At 43.6% G+C, this 26120-nt stretch overlaps 2 protein-coding genes and 1 pseudogene across 2 annotated transcripts; all 3 read right to left on the bottom strand.

Annotated features, from left to right (window-relative positions):
* Positions 1–1303: 1303 nt before the first annotated feature.
* LOC140913762 (olfactory receptor 5W2-like) lies at positions 1304–2242 on the bottom strand. The gene has a single exon (XM_073350560.1). It carries the CDS (start codon positions 2240–2242, stop codon positions 1304–1306), a length of 939 nt encoding a protein of 312 aa, XP_073206661.1.
* Positions 2243–12603: 10361 nt separating this feature from the next.
* LOC140913761 (olfactory receptor 5W2-like) lies at positions 12604–13542 on the bottom strand. Its single transcript, XM_073350559.1, has one exon. The coding sequence runs from the start codon at positions 13540–13542 to the stop codon at positions 12604–12606; it is 939 nt and encodes a 312-aa protein (XP_073206660.1).
* An 8967-nt stretch (positions 13543–22509) lies between these two features.
* Positions 22510–24009, bottom strand: LOC140912752 (olfactory receptor 5B21-like; annotated as a pseudogene).
* Between the last annotated feature and the right edge of the window lie 2111 nt (positions 24010–26120).

The following is a 26120-nucleotide window of genomic DNA, read 5'->3' as shown; positions in this document are numbered from 1 at the left end:
AACCCCGATTGATTCAGAGAATGCCTATACTAAAGCCATTACATTGACTCAGCTATGGTGTGCATCAGTGTCATAGCGTAGATGTTTTCCACATTTATGGAAGTGTTAATCCACTTCCCCGAGAGGCAGTAGCTGGGTCAATGGAAGAATGACACTAAGGGTCAGCACTAGCTAACTACCTTGCACAGGGTGTGAAAAATTTCCCTGGCTTGTGTGACAGAGTTCTGTTGATCTATTTTTTAAGCCTAAACCAGGCCTCAGAAAAGCTGTTGATGGAAAAGACCAGTTGGGAAATCTAGTCCTATCTCCCTGCCAGGGCAGCAGAATCCCCTTCGGTTCTCTTTGTTCAGAAGAGTTGGAAATATTGCAGTTGTCCCAGCTCCCAGCAGAGATTATTCTGCATTCTGATTGAGCTCAGTGTTGGGCTGTGTGTGTGTGTGTTCGTGTGCAGTTGGTTCTGTGTGTGTTGTAGTGGGCATTGTGTGAGTGTGTACTGCGCCTTCTGTGTGTGTGTGTGTGCATTTGGTGTGCATTAGGCACTCTGTGTGTGCATCTGTTGGGGGTTACAGTGGAGCTGAATATCAAGTGTTGGCAGGTCTGTGTCCCTTGCCCTGCCCAGTGCTCGGGCTGGCGTCCCCCTTCCTCCCAGTACAGGGCTCCTTATGCAATCATGGAATCACAGGACTGTAAGGGACCTCAAGAGGTCATCTACTCCACTTCCCTGCACTCACAGCACAACTGAGTATTATCTACCATCCCTGGCAGGTGTTTGTGTAACCTGCTCTTAAAAATCTCCAGTGGTGGAGATTCCACAACCTTCCTGGGCAAGTTATTCCAGTGCACAGCCACCCTCACTGTTAAGATGTTTTTCCTAATGTCCAACCTAAACTACCTATCTCCGACCACACACACATACTTTTGTATTCCTAATTTTATTCCTGAACTCTGTGTAATGGGTTGGGTCACAGAAACCCCTTTGGAACTGCCACCCAATGTCCTGAGATGTGAACTTGAATATGTCACCCTCTAAATGAATGCCCCCAACCACAAGCTCATAAAATTATTCTCTCTCTCTCTGACCCTATGATGGTTCTCATGTTTTGTCCACCGATCTGAGTTGGGACCTGCAGAACTTGTCAGAATACAAAAAATAATAAATAATAAATAATAATAATAATAATAATAATAATACAATAAAGAACCATACTCCCAGGGGCTCTGTGAAATTACTTTGTAATGGGCTGGGAATTGAATTCACCTGTTTCCACTCCCAACCACTAAACCAATACAGACTTAAACAGATTCAAGAATTGGTTAGGAGTTTATTCATTGCTTTCCTCAGGGCATCCTTCACCTCCGTGTTCCTCAGGCTGTAGATGAGGGGGTTCAACATGGGGATCACCAGCGTGTAAAACACTGAGGTCACTTTGTCTCTGTCCATGGAATAGCTGGAGCTGGGACGCAAATACGTGAAGAGGAGGGTGCCAAAAGACAGGACCACAGAGGTCAAGTGGAAAGTGCAGGTGGAGAAGGCTTTGTGCCGGCCCTCGAGAGAGCGGATCTGTAGGATGGCGGAGATGATATAGACATAGGAGAGGAGAACAGTCACAAAGCTGCTCACTGTAATGCAGCTCATGAAAGCAAACATCACAATCTCATTGATGCGGGTGTCAGAACAGGAGAGCGCCAACAGAGGGAGGACGTCACAGAAGAAATGATTGATGACGTTGGAGCTGCAGAATGACAGCCGAAATGTACAACATGTGTATATCATTGAATCCACCACCCCCACAGTGTACACCCCAGCAACCAGCTGTTTACAAAGCTGCCTGGACATGGTGACTGTATAGAACAGCGGGTTACAGATGGCCACATAACGGTCATACGCCATCACAGCCAGCAAGAGGCACTCAACATCTCCAAAAACAACAGAGAAATACATTTGCACAGCGCAGGCAGTGTAGGAAATACTTTTTGTCTCGGCTAAGAAATTAAGCAGCATCTTAGGGGAAATTATCAAGGAAAAGCAGAGGTCACAGAAAGACAAATTCCTGAGGAAAAAGTACATGGGGGTGTGGAGTCGGGGATCAATTGTGATTAACAAGATCATCCCCCCGTTCCCCACCACGGTGGCACCATAAATCAGGAGGAACAACCCAAATAGGGGGACCTGCAGCTCCGGACGATCTGTCAGTCCTGAGAGAATGAACTCAGTCACCTCCGAGTGATTTCCCTTTTCCATCTCCTCTGAACAGAGATCAGGCTGCTACAGAGATGTGGGCAGGTGGATGGTGCGGAAAACCTGTCTCTTCTCTGCAATGAAGTAAGTGAAGATAAACGGAGATCAGTTTCTCAATGGACATCAGTACTCACTCCGGGAAGGGCTTAGTCCACAGAGCCAGATGTTCACAGCTGGTCATTCCAGGTGTTCGATAAAATGCACATGCTGTGCAAATACAATAACACACAGGTTAATCATGCCCCCACACAAACACTCCAGTTCACTACTCCAAACAGAAAACTGTGACTTGTGACTCTGTTGTGAGAGAATCAGTCTGAAGAGATTATTCCTTAGCTAAAGAAGGGGTGAGAGTAAAGGGGTGTCAATCTTTCCACCCTCTCTGGGCAAGGGGAGCTCTGTGGCTTGGCTTGTCTGTTTGGGGTAAAGTTGCTCACTGTGCTGATTAAGCTTTTTGGCATTTACTGGAACCTGTACGAAAACCCAGAGACATCATGGGAAGCCCCGGCTTCAGTGACTAGGTAATTGCCTATTTTTTCCAACCCAGTAGTTTGCTCCTTTAGCTGAAGGGGTAGGAGTTGGGGCTGAGGCTTTTGGTGCTGGAGGTCTTGAATTCAATACCTGCTGATCCCCGTGGTGTCTCTGTGTGTGTGTGACTGTAATTCAGGACAATAGCACGTACCTGCTGAGAAGAGAGAGAGAGAGAGAGATGGCGGTGTTTCCCCATTTATAGAAACTGCCAGTTTGGAGCCTTCGGGAAGTTTTATACTGAGATATGTGATCTATGGGATATGATTCCTGAAGCCCTTGGGAATATCTGAGCTCAGAGAGACACAACACCGAATTAATGCATTCAGTGAACCAAAGCCACCCTCGGTGTAATTGGTGCCCTGGGGATTAATTTGACCTACTCTTTCTTACAGTATTATTAAATGATGCAATTTCTATCAGAGTTACAGAGTGTGAGGTTAGGGGCATATTTCATCCTGCTGCTTTCAGTGCAAGCTGGATACTCCAAAGACCTGATCCACAATTTTTTTTTGACACCAAAATCTTTTAGGTAAAAACTTGATATTTCGACTCAGAAGTACCATGGGGGTTCCTCAGATACTACACACCACCTTACTACACACCCTACTACTCTTTGACGGGTAAGTCTCCCAGGTTGGACTACATCCCCCATGATTCATGATGGTCTCTCCCCTTGCTGAAGTGCCCTGGAACATCACCAGAGTCCCAACGTCATGGTTTAGGGATGAGGGGTGTTTGGTATTTTGATGGAGAGCTTACAATTTGCAGGGGAAACATAATTTCTTGGGAAAAAAATAAAATGTAAAATCCAATTTCCCATCAAAAAAACTTCTCAAGAAAAATTTTCAACCAGCCTTAGCAACAAATTTGGAATCAAAGGACCAGAAAGTTAGATACAGGTGAAACGTACTAATTGTTTCCGGCTGTAGCTGGTATCTTCTCAGTTATTCCTGGTTCCAGAGTAACCTCCTTGTCCTGGCCCCAGTAGGTGGAAAGTAAACCTGTAAGACATGTAAGAGTACTCCAGATTTTTGAGCTACGAATGGCATGCCAATCACCATGGTATCCCATGTCCTTCCCTTGCTAGTTACTCCCCAACGTATGAAAGATATGTTCAGTCATTTTGCTTGATGGAGACCACATGATGACCAGAGGAGTTCAGGGGGATGCCACAGCATGCTACTGACTTCTGCAGTTTACAAAACTATCCCGCTTGTATGCATATTATCTGCACAGAGAGCTCAGCTGTAAGATGCTAAGTAAATCTATGCATCAACTAGAAATAGTCATTCTCTCGTCGGAAATATTAATATATTTTATAATGTATGTGAAGTTATAAGATTACACTGTATCATGTTATGAATATATGTTCCAAAAGGAGGCTGGCAAACTGTTCTGTCTTAAACAAAGAAATGTGTGTGCTGGTTAATTTTGTGTCTTAACAGTAATCAGAGTCATCAAGCAGGAAGGTAAACAAAGAAAGCCCAAAAAAGGTGAGAGAAAAGCAGCAGGGAACATCCTTCTACAAAGACGTTTTGTCTTCTGGAAACCAGGTGGAAATTTTTCTCAAAGGATGGATAGGACTATAAAAAGAAGGGGCAGACATCTCAAGGCACCAGTCTCTCTCTCTCTCTCTCTCTCTCTCTCTCTCTCTCTCTGTCCATTGAGTCACTGCTTCTGAAGGGGAAAAGGAAGCAGCAATTGAACTGGGGGAGGGGTCCAGAGCTAAGAAGTTTGGTCAGTAAGACTGCTGAAAGCATGTGGTGAGGAAACTTTTGCTTTGAATTTCACATCATTTGTTAATGTAGGCACAAGTTGCATTCCAGCTTATTTTTTCTCGTAACAATCTCTGACTTCTATGACTCCTTATTGGCACTCACTTAAATTCTATCTTTGTAGTCAATAAACTTTGTTTTATTGTTTTATCTAACCCAGTGTGTTTAAATAGAAGTGCCTGAGAAACTAAGTGGCATGAATGTTAGTGCTATTAAAGAAATAATGGACAGTGTAGCTTATGTTGTCCAGGAGAGGACTTGGCAGCACATGATGTAAATTTCTGGAGGGAAATCGAAGACTGGGGCCTGTTTTGGGGTCACTCTGCAGTATAAGCAAGGGTGGTGAGATCCTGAGTGTAACCCAACTATTCCTGGCCAGGTTGCAGTTACACACACATGTTCAGGGTGTGATTTGCATGTGAGACAGTTGTTTGTGAGTGGCGCAGTGGAAACCACTTCAGCAAGGCATTGCAAAGTTGCAGGCAGGTGTGACACAGCTGCTGATTAGTCTGCGTTGGACCCTGGTATGCCACAGCCACCAACCTAGAAAATATCCCAGTAACACCACAGGTGTGGTGCTGACTGACAGGAATGTTTGATTGACGGGAAAGGGTGAAGTCACCACAGGGATGGGCCCATGCACTGATCCATGGCTGCAGATGTACAAGGCCATTATCGTCATCACCTACCACCAAGGAGATCCATGTCAGGCCCAGTGATGACTCTTCCCTTCTTCACTATGGGAGCAGAAATTATCGCCCATGGGTGTGCAGGCTTGGTTGGTATTATCTGTGCTCTGGGGCATGTTGGTGCCTCCTTCTTCTAAATGGTGCCAACCTGTGAGTCATTGCAGGGTTGATTGTATTAGGAGGAAAAAATTGATGATACAAGACAGCTATATTCTTTGGTATAATCTATGCGGTGCAGGGAGGGAGAGGTTACAAAGAATGTAAATAAAGTCCTGCTTCCTTGAACACCAGTAGAAACAACTAACAGCCAGCAATCTTTGTATTCAGGAACTCCCAACTCTGTTGCTCTAGGTCTGTGCCCAGGAATCACTATGCCCCTACTTCCTCTAGGATTCATGCTCATAATCAAGTTGCAGTGGGGGAGGTTTAGATTGGATATTAGGAAAAACTTTTTCACTAAGAGGGTGGTGAAACACTGGAATGCGTTACCTAGGGAGGTGGTAGAATCTCCTTCCTTAGAGGTTTTTAAGGTCAGGCTTGACAAAGCCCTGGCTGGGATGATTTAACTGGGAATTGGTCCTGCTTTGAGCAGGGGGTTGGACTAGATGACCTTCTGGGGTCCCTTCCAACCCTGATATTCTATGATTCTATGATTCTATGAATCCTTCTCCTTTGCTTCTGTGCCTCCTGTGACCCGGAGGTCCATGGGACAGTTCTCATTGAAAATGCCAATGTCAGGGCAGGATGCAAAAAGGAGGATATTCCCCAAATTGGTGGTTAACATTCAAGATCTCTGCAGCATGTCTGCAGATGCTGCTACAAAATATCTTCGAGCAGGCCAGCTCCCTCCCAATTCTTTTGTTAATTTTATTTATTTCCTATAACTTATAGTTTGTTAAACAGAGTGTGACGTTGCACCCCATAATGCTTTATAGAAATATGCTTCTGCATGTAAACATGACACCACTGAATATGTTTTATGCCAGATATGCCCTGTAACGTATCCCTGCAAAGGTTATGATCTACTGGATATATTCATCCTATTTGCATGCATGTATCATTTTGTATTCAAAGTTATGAATATTGGCTTTGTACTTCTTTGATTTTAAGTAGCCTCAGTAAAGCAGTTGGTCAGCTTACTGAGAAAAGACTCCGAAAGTGCACAGTCAAGAAACACTTACGCTAGCAATGATCTTTGAGAGACACCAATCCACATGTGAACTTTCCTGGGAATGTGGCCTCGTCCTGTAAGGAACTGAGTCATGCATGGACATGTGACTTGCCCATGTGACTCCAAAACTCCATCTTGGAGCTGTATTCTACATAGGAGAGCAGAAGGGGTTTCCAACCCCAAGAGAGAGATAATCTAAGCCCCTGCTAAGCCCTCTCCATTTTGTCTTCAGCTGGCACAAAAGATAGCCCCTCCACCCCAAGGAAATGCCTGAAAGAAATTAGAGCAAAGGACAGTAACTACAGGGGAGTGAGTGATTGCTGGACCCAGACTAGGAGGAAGTCTTGACTGTAAAACAGGCTTATTGCAACATCTTTGAGTGTGAGATTTACCTGCATTTAGTTTTTTTTTACTGTATTAGGTGTACACTTGCGTGTTTTATTTTATTTTGTTTAGTAATTCATTTCCTTCTGTCTGTTATTACTTTGAACCACTTAAAAGGTACTTTTTGTATTTAATAAAATCAAGTTTTACGTATCTATTAACCCAGAGTATGTATTAGTTCTAGCTGGGGGGGGGGGCGGGAGGGGGCAAACAGCTGTGTGTATCTCTCAATCAGTGTTATAAAGGGCAAACAGTTTGTGAGTTTACCCTGAATAAGCTTTATAAGGAGTAAAATGATTTTATTTGGGGTTTGGACCCCATTGGGAGCTGGGTATCTGAGTGCTGGAGACAGAAGCATTACTTTAGCTGTTTTCACTTAAGCATGCAGCTTGTGGGGGGCGTGGTTCAGATTTGCATCTGTGTTTGCAGCTGGCAAGTGTATCTGGCTTCAACAAGGTAAGGTACTGAAGTCCCAAGCTTGCAGGGAAAACAGGTTCAGAGGGAGACTCAGCACATTGGGTGGCAGTCCCAAAGGGTTTTCTGTGACCCAACCTGTCACAGTGGTGTAGTCGAGCAGGGTCTGTGCACAGTTGATTGCTTTGAGACACTGGTAGTGATTTTATGTGAGTTTTGGGTATGGTGGGTGGAGAACAGACAAAGAGGTTACTAGTCTGTTATTTTCGAATTGCTTATTTCGGGTAAGGAAAATAGGGACCGAAAAATAAGCAAAATAAGTAAGATTGAAGATTAAAAGAAGCTAATGTAGCACCTATCTTTTAAAAAAAGGGAAGAAGGAGGAGCCAGGGAACTACAGGCCAGTCAGCCTCACCTCAGTCCCTGGAAAAATCATGGAGCAGGTCCTCAAGGAATCAATTCTGAAACACTTAGAGGAGAGGAAAGTGATCAGGAACAGTCAGCATGGATTCACCAAGGGCAAATCATGCCTGACTAATCTAATTGCCTTCTATGATGAGATAACTGGCTCTGTGGATGAGGGGAAAGTGGTGGATGTGTTGTTCCTTGACTTTAGCAAAGCTTTTGACAGTCTCCCACAGTATTCTTGCCAGCAAGTTAAAGAAGTATGGGCTGGATGAATGGACTATAAGGTGGATAGAAAGTTGGCTAGATTGTTGGGCTCAACGGGTACTGATCAATGGCTCCATGTCTAGTTGGCAGCCGGTATCAAGTGGAGTGACCCAAGAGTCAGTCCTGGGGCTGGTTTTGTTCAATATCTTCATAACGGATCTGGAGGATGGTGTGGATTGCACCTTCAGCAAGTTTGCAGGTTACACTAAAGTGGGAGGAGTAATGGTCTCAAGTTGCAGTGGGGGAGGTTTAGGTTGGATATTATGGAAAATGTTTTCACTAGGAGGGTGGTGAAACACTGGAATGTGTTACCTAGGGTTAGGGTGGAATCTCCTTCTCTCAAGATTCCTCCCCCACTCTGAACACTAGGGTACAGATGTGGGGACCTGCATGAAAACCTCCTAAGCTTATCTTTACCAGCTTAGGTCAAAAACTTCCCCTAGGCACAAAATATTCCACCCTTTGTCCTTGGATTGGCCGCTACCACCACCAAACAAATACTGGTTACTGGGGAAGAGCTGTTTGGAAACATCTTTCCCCCCAAAATACTTCCCAAAAGCTTGCACCCCTCTTCCTGGACAAGGTTTGGTAAAAAGCCTCACCAATTTGCCTAGGTGACTACAGACCCAGACCCTTGGATCTTAAGAACAATGAACAATGAAAAAGCATTCAGTTTTCTTACAAGAAGACTTTTAATAGAAATAGGAGTAAATAGAAGTAAAGAAATCCCCTCTGTAAAATCAGCGTGGTAGATATCTTACAGGGTAATTAGATTCAAAACATAGAGAATCCCTCTGGGCAAAACCTTAAGTTACAAAAAAGATAAACAGACAGAAATAGTTATTCTATTCAGCACAATTCTTTTCTCAGCCATTTAAAGAAATCATAATCTAACACATACCTAGCTAGATTACTTACTAACAGTTCTAAGACTCTATTCCTGGCAAAAGCAGCATATAGACAGACAGAGACCCTTTGTTTCTCTCCCTCCTCCCAGCTTTTGAAAGTATCTTGTCTCCTCATTGGTCATTTTGGTCAGGTGCCAGTGAGGTTACCTTTAGCTTCTTAACCCTTTACAGGTGAGAGGAGTTTTCCTCTGGCCAGGAGGGATTTTAAAGGGGTTTACCCTTCCCTTTATATTTATGACACCTTCCTTAGAAATTTTTAAGGTCAGGCTTGACAAAGCCCTGGCTGGCATGATTTAGTTGGGGATTGGTACTACTTTGAGCAGGGGGTTGTACTAGATGACCTCCTGAGGTCCCTTCTAACCCTGATATTCTGTGATTCTATGAATGGCTCACTGTCATTTCAATTAAAGGCTGAAGTGCTCTGAAACTGACTTGTTTGCCCAAGACTTGGTGGTACCTCTTTGTTTTTTCTCACTTCACTTTCAATGAGTTGAGAAGGACAGAAGCAGTACCTGCTCAGAACCCAGAAATCAGATTTAGAGATGAATCTTTCCCTGCTTGCTATCCACACCAACATTACCCTTAATACATCTGTTGCTGCTTCCTTGGGTGGCAGAGGTTAAATTTGGCTTTGATGACTTTGAGATTTACTCACTGGAGCATCTTTGCTCCCAGGACAACAAGTGTACACAGCAAATGGAATTAATGTTGTTGCAATGTCTTTTCTTCTTGAAATTGAACAGAGAGGGACAGAACATCAGCTGGTCTGGATCACTGTCTCTCCTGTGAGATCTATTTAATATGATACAAACCTTAGATAAAAGTATTCCACTTTATTTGGTGGTCACCTCTCCAAATGTCTCTTTCAGTAAATTTCCAGCTTTGGGACACAAATGTGTGTAGAAATAGGTGAATTTCTTCTGGACTAATCATTTATTGTCAAAAACAATACCGTTTGGATTGACCTGAAACTCTTCACAAACGTGTCACAAATACTCCTAATAGCTTCGCCAAAAACAATGCTTGTGTGCGGGGGGACGGTTTAGGTGCCGGATGCAAGACAGCCACTGTAGGAGGCAGTGGTGGTCCTTCCCTTTGTAATTTTTAGCCCAATAGTTCATCTCTGAGGTGGGAGATCCAGGTTCAATTCCCCCTTCTGTCCAGGGCTGGGCAAAGCTCTGTGTGACATTGCACTCCATATGCTTTATGAAAATATGCTTATTAATATGACATCACTGGAATATGCTTTATGCTAAGTGCCCCATGTAACATATCATTATAAAACTTATAAACTACTAAGTGTGTTCATCCTATTTGTTTATGTGGATTATTTCTATTTCTGAGTTCGGAGAATAAGATATAAACTTGTATTACTGATTTAGACACATTAAGTGGAAGTCATTAAAGGTGCTTGAGAATCAATAGACTGTGGATGGCTCTGTTTACCTGCAAGTCTTCCTGTGTATGTGTGGGTCAAACCAGGAAGAATTTGACGGGTTGGATAACAGAAACTCCTTGGGGCTGCCAACTGATTTGCCAAGCCTACTTCTTCCCCTGCTTTCCCTGCAAGTTTTGGACTCCAGAACTCTGCCTGGTTGTGTCAGACACACTTGCTGGATACAAACACAGACCCAGGTTTGAACCATGTCCCCCAAACTGCAGGCTTGACTGAAAGCAGCTTAAGAAGTTTTCTTGTCTCTAACACTCAGTTGCCCAAATCCCAGTGGGGTCTAAACCCCAAGTAAATCCATTTTACCCTGTATAAAGCTTATACAGGGTAAACTCATAAATTGTTTGCCCTCAAAAACACTGATTGAGAGATATGCACAGCTGTTTGCCACACCCCCCGGTATTAATACATACTCTGGGTTAAATAATAAGTAAAAAGTGAATTTATTCAATACAGAAAGTAGGATTTAAGTGGTTCCAAGCAGTAACAGACAGGACAAAGTGAATTACCAAACAAAATAAAATAGAACATGCAAGTCTTTGCCTAATACAGTAAGAAAACTGAATACAGATAAAACCTCACCCTCAGAGGTATTCCAGTAAGCTTTCTTTTACAGACTAGTCTCCTTCTAGTCTGGGCTCAGCAATCACTCACACCCCCTTTAGTTACTGACCTTTGTCCTAGTTTCTTTCAGGTAGCCTCTTCACCCCCATAGGATATGTCTTGAGCCAGCTGAAGACAAAATGGAGGGTTCTCCAAGGGTTTAAATAGACTTTCTCTTGTGGGTGGACACCCCTCCCCAACTCTGTGTAGAATTCCAGCTCCAAGATGGAGTTTTGGAGTCACGTGGGCAAGTCACATGTCCATGCATGATTCAGTTCCTTACCAGCCAAACCGTATTCCGGGGAAAGCTCAGATGTGGATTGGTGTCTCCATGTCCATTGTTGGTTTAAGTGTTTCTTGACTGGGCACTTACTGAGAATAATCTTTTCTCAGGAAGCTGACCAACTGCTTCACTAAGGCTATTTCAAATTAGAAAAGTACATAGCCAATATTCATAACTTTGAATACAAAAATGATACATGCATACAAATAGGAGGAATGTATTCCGTATTCAGAACCATTGCAGAAATATGTTACATGGCATATGTAGAATAAAACATATTCCAGTCATGTCATATTTACATTCATAAGCATATTTCCATAAAGCTTTATGCGATGCAACATCATGTCACCTGATACTGAAATCCATCTTGAAGCTGGTACTTCTCCTGAGTGGGGTAGAATTTGAAACAAAGGTTTTCTGCCTTAGGGATGTTCTATCTTAGTGTGGAAGGCAAACAATTAGTGTCTTCAGCTGGCTTAAGAGACGGCCTCCCCACCCCACAGAGATACCTGCAAGCACCTGGATACAAAAGGACTGTAACCACAGGGGTGGGTGAGAACAGGCGAGACCCTCGTCAGAAAAGGCATCTGACCTGAGAAGGATTTTACCTGAAGTAAGAACTTGGGTGAGAAGTTAACATTTGTAACTGATTTCTGAGTTTATTAAGAGTAGCCTTGCTCATTTTACTTTGTGATTTCTTTTATTCTATCTGTTATGACTTAAAAACTCACTTTAATCCATCTTATTATACTTAATAAAATCACTTTTGTTTATTTATAAACTCAGTGTAAATATTTGTTACCGGGGAGGGGGGCAAACAGCTGTGCATATCTCTCTTGCAGTGATGTAGAAGGCAAACATTTATCATTTTACCCTGTATAAGCTTTATACAGAGTAAAACAGATTTGTCTGGGGATTAGATACCATGGGAACTGGGCGTCTCCATTCCGGAAACGGGTAACCGGCTGAGCTAGTTTCAGTCTAGATCTGCAGATTTGGCGGTGTGGCCCAGACCTTGGTCTGTGTTGCAGCAGGCTAGCATGTCTGGCTCAATAAGGCAGGGTTGTGTAGGCCCAGGCTGGCAGGAAAACAGGATCAGAGGTAATTTCAGCACATAAGGTGCCAGTCCCAATGGGGGTCTCTGTGACCAAACCTTTCAAAGTTGTTCTACTGTGCATAACTAATTAAATAACCATTGGAACAGAGACATAAAGTTGAGCATCTCACCCTCTAGGTGAATGCCCCTAAGCCACCAACCTACAGAATCATTCTCTCTTTCTGGACCTGTGATTCTTCCCATGTTTTGTCCACTGATCTCTGTTGGGGCCTGCAGACCTTCTTGAAATACAAACAAAGTAATAGTAATCACAATACAATAATGAACAATACTACCATGAGCTTTGTGAATTACATTGCAATGGGTTGGGAATTGAATTCACCTGTTTCCACTCCCCACAATTAAACCAATACAGAGTTAATCAGATTCAAGAATTCGTTAGGAGTTTATTCATTGCTTTCCTCAAGGCATCCTTTACCTCTGTGTTCCTCAGGCTGTAGATGAGGGGGTTCAACATGGGGATCACCAGCATGTAAAACACTGAGGTAATTTTGTCTGTGTCCATGGAATAGCTGGATGTGGGACGTAAGTGCATGAAGAGGAGGGTGCCAAAATAAAGGGCAACAGCCGTTAAGTGGAAAGTGCAGGTGGAGAAGGCTTTGTGCCGGCCCTTAGCAGAGTGGATCTGCAGGATGGTGGAAGTGATATAGACATAAGAGAGGAGGATTGTCACAAGGCTGCTCACCACAATGCAGCATATGAAGACAAACGTCACAATCTCATTGATGCGGGTGTCAGAGCAGGAGAGCACTAACAGCGGGGGGATGTCACAGAAGAAATGATTGATGATGTTGGAGCTGCAGAATGACAGCCGAAATGTACAACACGTGTGTATCATTGAATCCACCAACCCCACAGTGTACACACCAACCACAAGCTGTTTACAAAGCTGCCTGGACATGGTGACCGTATAGAGCAGTGGGTTACAGATGGCCACATAACGGTCATACGCCATCACAGCCAGCAGGAGGCACTCAACATCTGCAAAGACGATAGAGAGATACATTTGCACAGCGCAGGCCGTGTAAGAAATGCTTTTCCTCTCGGCTAAGAAATTCAGCAGCATCTTAGGGGAAATTACCGAGGAATAGCAGAGGTCACAGAAAGACAAATTACTGAGGAAAAAGTACATGGGGGTGTGGAGTTGGGGATCAATTGTGATTAACAAGATCATCCCCCCATTCCCCACCAGGGTGATACCATAAATCAGTAGGAACACCACAAACAGGGGAACCTGCAGCTCTGGACGATCTGTCAGTCCTGAGAGAATGAACTCAGTCACCTCCGAGTGATTTCCCTTTTCCATCTCCGCTGAACAGAGATCAGGTTGCTACAGAGATGTGGGCAGGTGGATGGTGCAGAAAACCTGTCCCTTCTCTGTAATGAGGTAAGAGAAGATAAATGGAGATCAGTTTCTTAATTTACATCAGTACGCTCTCCGGGAAGGGCTTAGTCCACAGAGCCAGATGTTCACAGCTGGTCATTCCAGGTGTTCGATAAAATGCACACGCTGTGCAAATACAATGACACACAGGTTAATCATTCCCCCACACAAACACTCCTGTTCACTAATCCAAACAGAAAAGAGTAACTTGTGACTGTGCTGCGAGAGAATCAGTCTGAAAGGATTATTCCTTAACTAAAGAAGGGGTGAGAGTAAAGGAATGTCAGTCTTTCCACACTCTGTGGTAAAGTTGCTCACTGTGCTGATTAAGCTGTTTGGCATTTACTGGAGCCTGTATGAAAACCTAGAGACATCATGGGAAGACCTGGCTTCATTGACTAGGTAAGTGCCTATTTTTTCCAACCCAGGAGGTCGCTCCTTTAGCTGAAGGGGTAGGAGTTGGAGCTGAGGCTTTAAGTGCTGGAGGTCTGGAATTCAATACCTGCTGATCCCTGTGGTGTCTGCCTGTGTGCGTGTGACTGTAATTCAGGACAATAGCACGTACCTGCTGAGAAGAGAGATGGTGGTGTTTCCCCATTGATAGAAACTGCCAGATTGGAGCATTCAGGAAGTTTTATACTGAGATGTGTGATCTATGGGATATGATTCCTGAAGCCCCTGGGAATACCTGAGCTCAGAGAGACACAACACCTAATTAATGCATTCAGTGAACCAAAACCACGCTCGGTGTAACTGGTGCCCTGGGGATTAATTTGACCTACTCTTTCTTACTGTGTAATTCAATGGTGCAATTTCTACCAGAGTCACAGAGTATGAGGTTTGGGGTATATTTCATTCTGCTGTTTTCAGTGCAAGCTGGGTACTGCGTGGAGCTGATGCATAAAGCGTTTTTGTTTTGTTTTTTGAGGGGGGAGACCAAAATCTTTTCTCTAAAAACATAATATTTCAGCTCAGAAATACCACGGGGGTGCCTCTTATATCACACACCACCAATCTCTTCCATGGGCCAGGATCCCAAGGCTGGACTACATCTCCCATGATGCAGAATGGTCTCTCCTCTTGCTGAACTGCCCTAGAACATCACCAGAGTTCCACAGGCATGGTTTAGGGAGGAGGGCAGTTTGGCTTTTTTGATGGAAAGCTGATCATTTCCAGGGAAAAGATAATTTAATGGAAAAAACAGTTGAATGGAAAATCCAATTTCCCATCAAAAACACTTTTCAAGAAAAAAAATTCAACTAGTCTTAGCAAGAAATTTGGAATCAAAGGACCAGAAAATTTGATACAGGTGGAACATACTAATTCTTTGCTGCCATACCTGATATCTTCAGAGCCATTCCTGGTTTCAGAGTAACCTTTTCCTGGCCCCAGGAGGTGGAATGTAAAACCTGTAAAATGTTTAAGAGTACTCCAGATTATCTAGCTGTTTATAGGATGCCAATCACCATGGTATCCTATGTCCTTCCACTGCTAGTTTACTCCCCAAAGTAGGAAAGGTAGGTTCACTCATTTTCCTTGATGGAGACAACATCGTGACCAGAGGAGATCAGGGGGAGGACACAGCATGCTGTGGACTTCTGCAGTTCACAAAATTATCCCTCTTGCATGTAAATTATCTGCACACAGAGCTCAGTTGTAAGATGCTAAATAAATCTGTGAGTCAACTAGAAATAGTCATGCTGTCATCATAAATATTAGTACAATATTGTTGATAATGTATGTGAAGTTTTAAGATTACACTGTATTGTGTTATTAATACATGTTCCAAACTGAGGCTGGCAAACTGCTCTGTCTTAAACAAAGAAATGTGTGTTCTACCTAATTTTGTATCTAAACAGGTGAGGTAAAAGCAACAGGGAACATCCTTCTACATAGACATTTTGTCTTCTAGTAACCAGGTGGAAATGTTTCTCAAAGGGGGAATAGTACTCTAAAAAAGAAGGGGCAGACGTCCCAGGACACTGTGCTCTCTCTCACTCTCATTCACTCTCTCTCTCTCTCTCTGCCCATTGATTCACTACATCTGAAGGGATAAAGGAAGCAGCCATTGGACTGGGGGATGGGTCCTAACCTAAGATGTTTGGTCAGTAAGCATGTGGTTAGGAAACTTTTGCTTTGAATTTTACATAATTAATTTAGGCACAAGTTGCATTCTAGCTTTATTTTTCTTGAAACCATCTCTGACTTCTATGCCTCCTTATTTCCACTCACTGAAAATCTTTGTAGTCAATAAACTTTGTTTCATTATTTTATCTGACTCAGTGTGTTTAAATAGAAGTGTCTGAGAAGCTAGGTTGCAGGCATGTTAGTGTTATTAAAGAAATAATGGACAATGTAACTTGTAATGTCCAGGAGAGGACTGGGCAGCACAGGACATACATATCTGGAGGGAAATCGAAGACTGGGGAGTGTGTTGGGGTCCCCCTGCAGTATAACTAAGGGTAGTGAGAGCCTGAGTGTAACCCAACTCTTCCTGGGCAGGCTGCAGTTACACACACATGCTCAGGGTGCAATTTGCATGTGAGATGGTTGTTTGTGAGTATCCCAGGTGGAAGCCACTTCAGCAAGGCATTGCAAGGTTGCAGGCAGCTCTGACACAGCTGCTGATTAGTAGGAGTTGGACCCTGGTATGTCACAGCCACCAACCTAGAAAATATGAAAGTAACACTAGAGGTGTGGTGCTGACTGACAATAGTGTTCAATTGACATGAAAGGGTGAGGTTCCCCCAAGGGATGGGTCCATCCATAGCTGCAGATTCACAAGGCCATTATGGTCATCACCTCCCCTCAAGGAGATCCCTGGAAGACCCAGTGTTGACACTTCCCTTCTTTACTATGGAAGCAGAAATTATCCCCCATGGGTGTGCAGGCTTGGCTGGTATTATCAGTGCTCCAGGGCATGTTGGTGCCCCCTTCTCCTAAGAGGTGTCAACCTGTGAGGTATTGCAGGGTTCATTATATTAGGAGGAAAGATTGATGATACAAGTCAGCTAAATTCTTTGGTATAATCGGTGGGGGAGGGGTTATAAAGAATGGACACAAAGTCCTGCTTCCTGAAAACGTGTAGAAACAACCAACAGCCAGCAATCTCTGAATTCAGAAACTCCCAAATCTGTCACTCCAGGTCGGTGCCCAGGAAACACTATGCCCTTACTTCCTCTCGGAACTTGTAACTCCTCCTCCTGGCTTCTCTGCCTCCTGTGACCTGGAGGTGCCTGAGGCAGTCCTCACTGAAAATGTCAGTGTCAGGCCAGGCTTCAAAAAGGAGGATATTCCCCAAACTAGTGTTTAAACCAGATCTCTGCACCATCTCTGCAGATCCTGCTAAAAAATATCTCCGAGCAGGGCAGCTACCTCCGAATTCTTTTGTTAGTTTTATTTATTTCCCATAAGTTATAGTCCGTGAAACAGAGTGTGAAGTTGTATCCCATAATGCTTTATAGAAATATGCTCATGAATGTAAATATGACATAACTGGAATATGTTTTATGCGAGATATGCCACGTAACATATCTCTTCAAAGGTTATAATCTACTGGATATATTCATCCTATTTCCATGCATGTATCAATTTTGTATTCAAAGTTATGAATATTGGTTGTGTACTTATTTGATTTTAAGTAGCGTCAGTGAAGCAGTTGGTCAGCTTCTTGAGAAAAGAGTATTCTCTGTAAGTGCACAATCAAGAAACACGTTAAAAATGAACTTTGAGAGAAGCCAATCCACATCTGAGTTTTTCTGGGAATGTGGCATCGGCCTGTAAGGAACTGAGTCATGCATGGACATGTGGCTTTCCCATGTGACTCCAAAACTCCATCTTGGAGCTGGATTCTGCATAGGAGATGGGAAGGGGTTTCCACCCAAGAGAGAGAATATATAACACTCTGGGGAAACCCCTCCATTTTTTCTTCATCTGGCACAAAAGATAGCCCCTCCACCCCAAAGAGATGCCTGAAAGAAACTGGAGCAAAGGACAGTAACTACAGGGGTGTGAGTGATTACTGGACCCAGACTAGGAGGAAGTCTAGTCTGTAAAAGAAACTTATTGGAACATCTCTGAGAGTGAGATTTACCTGCGTTTAGTTTTTAGTGTATTAGGCTAAGACTTGCGTGTTTTATTTTGTTTTGTTTGGTAATTCACTTTGTTCTGTCTGTTATTACTTGGAACCACTTAAATTCTACTTTCTGTATTTAATAAAATCACCTTTTACTCATTAATTAACCCAGAGTATGTATTAATACCTGGGGGGGGGGGGCATACTGTTGTGCATATCTCTTTATCAGTGTAATAGAGGGCAAACAATTTGTGAGTTTACACTGTATAAGCTCTATAGAGAGTAAAACGTATTTCTTTGGGCTTGGACCCCATTGGGAGTTGGGTATCTGAGTGTTAGAGACAGGAACACTTCTTAAGCTGTTTTCAGTGAAGCCTGCAGCTTGTGGGGGACGTGGTTCAGACTTGGCTCTGTGTTTGCAACAGGAAAGCATGTGTGGCTCAAACAAGATAAGGTACTTAAGTTCCAAGCTGGCAGGGAAAACAGGATCAGGGGTAGTCTCGGCATCTCCAGAGGCAGTTCTAAAGGGGTTTCTCTCATCCAACCCGTCACACAGAGTTTCAGAATAAAACTGCAAAACAATGGGGGAGGATAGGACAAGAGCCGATGGACTTCACTTCCAGCAAGGGCGGTTTAGGATGGACAATAGAAAAGAAAACCCAGCAGTGAGGGAGGAATACTGGAAGTACTGGAATCATGTGCCCAGGAAGGTTGTGGAATCTCCATCATTGGAGACTTTTAAGACCAATTTAGACAAACACCTGTCACGGATGGTTTAGATAATACTTAGAAATGCCATGAGTGCAGGGGAGGGGACTGGATGACCTCTCGAGGTCCCTTCCAGTCCTATTATTCTATGATCTCACAAAGAGCCCTGCACTGGGAGGAGGGCGGACATCAGCCTGAGCACTGGCAGGCCAATGGACACACACCTGCCTCCACTTGACATTCAGCTCCACTGTACCCCCCACCATATGCACACTCATAGTGCCCACTGCACACCAAACACACAGAGTGCCCACTACACACAAAACTCACAGACACACAGTGCCCACTACATACACAGAGCCTGACACTAAGCTCAATCAAAATGCAGAATAATTTCTACTGGGAAGCTGGGACAGCTGCAATATTTTCAGCAAGCCTGACCAAAAAGAACCAAAGGGGATTCTGCTGCCTGGCAAGGAGACAGGACTAGATTTCCCAACTGGTCTTTTCCATCTTTAGCTTCTCTGAGCCCTGGTTTATGCTTAAAAATTAGATCAGCAGAGCTCCATCACACGGGGAAACTTTTCACACCCTGTGCGAGTCAGTTAGTTTGTACTAACCCTCAGTATAATTCTTCCATTGATTTAGCTGCTGCCTCTCGGAGACCTGGATTAACTACATCGATGGAAAAACCCTTCCATCAATGTGGAAAGCATCTACACTATGACACTGATGTACACAATAGCTGAATTAATGTAATGGCCTTTGTATAGACATTTCCTGAATCGATGGGGGAGTTTTCCCCCTTCCTATTAAAGACATTTTTTCTCCTTTTCCTGTCTCTCTTCTCCCTCCCTTGGTAAAGCTCTTTCCTTCTTTTGATAGGTAAATATGTTCAGAAAAGTTGACATTTCTCCTCTCTGGATAATTCCTTCCTTCCTCGCCCATGAATGGCTCACTGTCATTTCAGTTAAAGGCTGAAGTGCTCTGAAACTCACTTGTTTGCCCATGACTTGGTGGTACCTTTTTGTTTTTCTTCCCTTCACTTACAATGAGTTGAGAAGGACAGAAGCAGTACTTGCTCAGAACCCTAAAATTAGACATAGAGTTGAATCTTTCCCTCTTTGATAACCACACCAACGTTACCCTTTACACCTCTGGAACTGCTTCCTTGGGTGGCAGAGGTTAAATTTGGCTGTGATGATGTTGAGATTTACTCCCTGCACGATCTGTGCTCCCAGGACAACAGGTGTGCACAGCACATGCAATGAAAGTTGTTGCCATGTCTTTCCTTGCGGAAATGGAAAACAGAGGACCAGAGCATCAGCTGGTCTGGATTGCTGTCTCTCCTGTGAGGTCTTTTTTATATGATGCAGTCAACTCAGTTTTGTATTCCACTTTACTTAAAGAGACATTTGGAGTGGTGACCAACAAATAATTTTCCAGCGTTGGGACACATAGGTGTCCAGAAATCGGTGAATTTCTTCTGGACTAATAATTTATTGTCAAAACCAATACCGTTTGGACTGACCTGAGACTACTCAGAAATGTGTTACAAATACTCCTAATAACTTTGTCCTAAAACAATGCGTATATACAGGGGGAGTATTTAGGTGCCGGTCGCAACGCATCCACAGTAGGAAGCGGTGGTGGTCCTTCCCAATGTAATTTTTAGCCTAATAGTTGGGGTGTTTACCTATGAGGTGGGAGATGCAGGTTCAATTCCCCCTTCTGTCCAGTAGTGGGCAAAGCTCTGTGTGACATTGCACTCCACATGCTTTACGAAAATATTCTTCTGAATATGACATAACTGGAATATGCTTTATGCTAAGTGCCCCATGTAACATATCATTATAAAGCTTATAATCTACTAAATGTGTTCATCCTATTTATTTACAAGGATTATTTCACTGTCCGGAGTTAGGAGAATAAGGTACAAACTTCTATTACTTATGTAGACATATTAAGTGCAGACCATTAAAGGTGCTTCAGAATCAATGAACTGTGAATGTCTCTGTTTACCTGCAAGCCTTCCTGTGTACCCGTGGGCCAACCCAGGAAGAATGGATGTTGGGGTTTTACAGTGACATGTGACCATGTCACCTGATACTGAAATCCATCTTGAAGCTGGTACTTTTACAGAAGGGGGTTGAATTTGAAACAAAGGTTTTCCACCTTAGGGAAGTTCTATATAAAGTGGGGAAGGCAAATAATGTGTGTCTTCAGCTGGCTTAAGAGACAGCCTCCCCACCCCACAGAGATACCTGCAAGCACCTGGAAACAAAAGGACTGTAACCACAGGGGTGGATGAGAACAGGCTGGACCCAGGTCTAGAGCCATCCTCTTTGGAACCCCCTTTCAGGTAGTTGAAAGCAGCTATCAAATCCCCCCTCATTCTTCTCTTCTGCAGGCTAAACAATCCCAGCTCCCTCAGCCTCTCCTCATAAGTCATGTGTTCCAGACCCCTAATCATTTTTGTTGCCCTTTGCTGGACTCTCTCCAATTTATCCACATCCTTCTTGTAGTGTGGGGCCCAAAACTGGACACAGTACTCCAGATGAGGCCTCACCAATGTCGAATAGAGGGGAACGATCACGTCCCTCGATCTGCTCGCTATGCCCCTACTTATACATCCCAAAATGCCATTGGCCTTCTTGGCAACAAGGGCACACTGCTGACTCATATCCAGCTTCTCGTCCACTGTCACCCCTAGGTCCTTTTCCGCAGAACTGCTGCCTAGCCATTCGGTCCCTAGTCTGTAGCTGTGCATTGGGTTCTTCCGTCCTAAGTGCAGGACCCTGCACTTATCCTTATTGAACCTCATCAGATTTCTTTTGGCCCAATCCTCCAATTTGTCTAGGTCCTTCTGTATCCTATCCCTCCCCTCCAGCGTATCTACCACTCCTCCCAGTTTAGTATCATCCGCAAATTTGCTGAGAGTGCAATCCACACCATCCTCCAGATCATTTATGAAGATATTGAACAAAACCGGCCCCAGGACCAACCCTTGGGGCACTCCACTTGATACCGGCTGCCAACCAGACATGGAGCCATTGATCACTACCCATTGAGCCCGACAATCTAGCCAGCTTTCTACCCACCTTATAGTGCATTCATCCAGCCCATACTTCCTTAACTTGCTGACAAGAATACTGTGGGAGACCGTGTCAAAAGCTTTGCTAAAGTCAAGAAACAATACATCCACTGCTTTCCCTTCATCCACAGAACCAGAATTAAGCTTAGCCTTGCATGTTTTGTTTTATTTTGCTTTGTGGACTTACTTTTTCTGTCTGTTACTACTTAAAACCACTTACATCCAACTTTTCATACATAATAAAATCACTTTTGTTTATTTCTAAACTCAGTGTAAGTAATTGTTACCTTGGGGTGGCAAACAGCTGTGCATCTCTCACTTACAGTGATATAGAGGGCGAACATTTATCATTTTACCATGTATAAACTGTATACAGAGCAAAACAGATTTATTTGCGGTTTAGATCCTGCTTAGCTGGTTTCAGTCCAGATCTGCAGCTTTGGGAGTGTGCCCAGACCCTGGGTCTGTGTTGCAGTAGGCTAGCATGTCTTACTCAACAATACAAGGTTCTGGAAGCCCATGCAGTTAGGGAAAATGGGCTCAGAGGTAATTTCAGCACATCAGGTGACAGTCCCAAATGAGGGTCTCTGTGACCGAACCCATCACACTATGCACTTGGGTTTCCTGCATTTCCAGAAAGCATCCCAGCCACTGAGTGATGTGCTCTTCCAGTATGGGTTGCACTCAATCTTTGTTCTACTCTGGTTAACTAATAAAATAACCATTGGAACATAGACGTGAAGTTGAGCATCTCACTCTAGAGGTGGGTGCCCCTACCCACCAACCCACAGAATCATTCTCTCTTTCTGGCCCTGTGATTCTTCCCGTGTTTTGTCCACTGATCTCATTTGGGACCTGCAGACCCTGTTGGAATACAAACCAATTAATAATAATAACAATACAATAATAAAAAATGCTACCACAGGCGCTGCGAAATTACATTGCAATGGGCTGGGAATTGAATTCACCTGTTTCCACTCCCCATCACTAAACCAGTAAAGGGTTAAACATTTCAAGAATTGGTTAGGAGTTTATTCATTGCTTTCCTCAAAGCGTCCTTCACCTCTGTGTTCCTCAGGCTGTAGATGAGGGGGTTCAACATGGGGATCCCTAGCATGTAAACCACAGAGGCCACTTTGTCTGTGTCCATGGAATAGCTGGACGTGGGACGTAAATACACGAAGATGACGGTTCCAAAAAGCAGGACCACAGCGGTCAAGTGGAAAGTACATGTGGAGAAGGCTTTGCGCTGGCCCTCAGCAGAGCGGATCTGCAGGATGGTGGAGATGATATAGACATAGGAGAGGAGGACAGTCACAAAGCTGCTCCCTGTAATGCAACACATGAAAGCAAACACCACAATCTCATTGATGCGGGTGTCAGAGCAGGAGAGCGCCAACAGAGCGGGGACATCACAGAAGAAATGATTGATGATGTTGGAGCTGCAGAATGACAGCCGAAATGTAAAACATGTGTGTATCATTGAATCCACAAACCCCACAGCATACACCCCAGTCACCAGCTCTTTACAAAGCTGCCTGGACATAGTGACCGTATAGAGCAGCGGGTTACAGATGGCCACATAACGGTCATACGCCATCACAGCCAGCAAGAGGCAACCAACATCTGCAAAAGCGACAAAGAGATACATTTGCACAGCGCAGGCCGTGTAAGAAATGCTTTTCCTCTCGGGAAAATTACTGAGGAATAGCAGAGGTCACAGAAAGACAAATTCCTGAGGAAAAAGTACATGGGGGTGTGGAGTTGGGGATCAATCGTGATTAACAAGATCATCCCCCCATTCCCCAACAGGGTGATACCATAAATCAGTAGGAACACCACAAACAGGGGAACCTGCAGCTCTGGACGATCTGTGAGTCCTGAGAGAATGAACTCAGTCACCTCCGAGTGATTTCCATTTCCATCTCCTCTGAACAGAGATCAGGCTGCTACAGAGATGTGGGCAGGTGGATGGTGTGGAAAACCTGTCCCTTCTCTGTAATCAAGTAAGTGAAGATAAATGGAGATCAGTTTCCTCATGGACATCAGTACCTGCTCTGGGACGGGCTTAGTCCACATATTCAGATGTACACAGCTTGTAATTCCAGGTGTTCGATAAAATGCACAAGCTGTGCAAATACAATGACACGCAGGTTAATCATTCCCCCCACACAAACACTCCTGTTCACTAATATGAACAGAAAACTGTGACTGTGCTGTGAGAGAATCAGCTGAAGGGATTATTCCTTAACTAAAGAAGGGGTGAGAGTAAAGGAATGTCAATCTTTCCACTCTCTGTGGTAAATTTGCTCACTGTGCTGATTAAGCTTTTTGGCATTGACTGGAGCCTGTATGAAAACCCAGAGACATAATGGGAAACCCTGGCTTCACTGACTATGTAATTGCCTATTTTTTCCAACCCAGGAGGTCGCTCCTTTAGCTGAAGCTGTAGGAGTTGGGGCTGAGGCGTTAAGTGCTGGAGGTCTGGAATTCAATACCTGCTGATCCCCATGGTGTCTGCCTGTGTGCGTGTGACTGTAATTCTGGACAATAGCACATACCTGGTGAGAAGAGAGAGAGAGATGTGGTGACATTTCCCCATCGATAGAAACTGCCAGTTTGGAGGATTTGGAAAGTTTTATAGTGAGATTTGCGATCTTTGGGACATGATCCCTGAAGCAATGGGAATACCTGAGCTGAGAGAGACAAAACACCTAATTAATGTGCACAGTGAACCCAAGCCACCGTTGGTGTAACTCATGTCCTGGGGATTAATTTGGTTCACTGTTTTCTACTGTGTTATTAAATGATGCAATTTCTACCAGAGTTACAGAATATGAGGTTAGAGGTATATTTCATCATGCTGTTTTCAGTGCAAGCCGAAGGGCTTCATAGAGCTGATCCACAAAGGGGATTTTTTTGTGGAGACTGAAAGCTTTTGGCTGAAAACTTAACATTTCGGCTTGGAAATACCACTGGGGTGCATCAGATACCACACACCACCAATCTCTTCCATGGACCAGGCTCCAAGGCTGGACTCCATCCCCCATGATGCATGATGGTCTCTCCCCTTTCTGAACTGACCTGGAACATCACCAGAGTCCCACAGCCCATCAGAAAAACTGCTCAAGAAAAATTTTCAACCAACCTTAGCAACAGGTCTGGAATCAAAGGAACAGGCAGTTAGATACAGCTGAAACATACTAATTGTTTCAGAATCACCTCATTGTCCCGACCCCAATAGATGAAATGTAAAACCTGTAAAACATGTTAGAGTACTACAGATTATCTATCTTTGTATCTATCCATCCATCCATAGGACGCCAATCACCATGGTATTCTAAGTCCTTCCCTTGCCAGGTTACTCCCCAAAGTAGGAAGGATAGGTTCAAGCATCGTTCTTGATGGAGACCACAGGATGACCACAGGAGCTTAGGAGGAGACCACAGCCATCTGCCCTCCATTGTGAATTTGGTGTTTCTATGTTCCCTCTACTGTTTTCCATCCATGTGCAGACTGAATATTGTTATGTGCAGCACCAATATCGAGGTCATTTATTGTGCATACTACACCGAGATAGAATATATATTTTTAAAAGTTCCTAGGTATGGAAGAAGAAGAGAGAATATTAAAACACTGGATAATGAACATGAAAATTGTTAATTAAGATGCTTATTTAATATGAAATCAAATAAAAAGAAAAATAACACTGCCCTTGGAGTACATGTATTTTATCATCCTTTTCTAAGAACTCAAGCTAGTAAACACAGCAAAATGTGGTGTACTGACAACAGCTATACAAATAAAACAAAGTCATCATGTTCATTAAGTGAAAGCATAAAAAATATGCCCCAGAGGCCCCATTAAATAACCTACTCCTACCACAGACCACTAAATCTTCAGGGAAAGCTGCTCTCGCAGAATGAAGCGTCTGCCAAAACACTAGCATGCTATGGACTTCTGCAGATCACAAAACTATCCCCCTTGTATGCATATTATCTGCACACAGAGTTCAGCTTTAAGATGCTAAATAAATGTATGAGTCAACTAGAAATGCTTTCACCGCAAATAGTAATACAATATTAGCTGATATTGGAAAGGAGAGTAAAAGGCATTCACTCGGGATTATACAATGTCTCTGGAATGTCAACTCTTCCTTTGATTAATACTTCACACACATAGAACAGTAAAAATAAGTAATAAAGTGACACAGATAGGAAAACAAAGCCACACACAAAGAAGTGACAACACTGAAAATATGAAGGGAAGTAAAACATCAAGTGGTTGGTGATGGGTATTTTAAATGCATGTTTAGGACCCACTCAATGCAAGTGCAACAGAGCCCTGTAGAAACAGGCAAAGTTCTCCTGCTTTCACATTGTGTGTGTCACCAACTCAAAAACTCAGAGTAGACTGACTCATTATATTTTTACTTGCCCTGCAGGGCATTAACACATGGCTTTGAAGTAGGGATCTCTCTGCAAACTCCAAAGAGCTTGCAAGTAACGTCTTTATCCTACCCAACACCTAGCATCCCCACCAAACCTAGTGCTGCTTGCTACTTATGAGTCAAAGGGAGTACTCTGAAGAGCCAAAACTACACCAGATAGCAAAGATCTGGCC

Source organism: Lepidochelys kempii, chromosome 6, assembly GCF_965140265.1.
Source record: "Lepidochelys kempii isolate rLepKem1 chromosome 6, rLepKem1.hap2, whole genome shotgun sequence".
In the NCBI taxonomy this organism is placed as follows: Eukaryota; Metazoa; Chordata; order Testudines; family Cheloniidae; genus Lepidochelys; species Lepidochelys kempii.
This window is presented reverse-complemented; position numbering and strand designations above follow the sequence as displayed.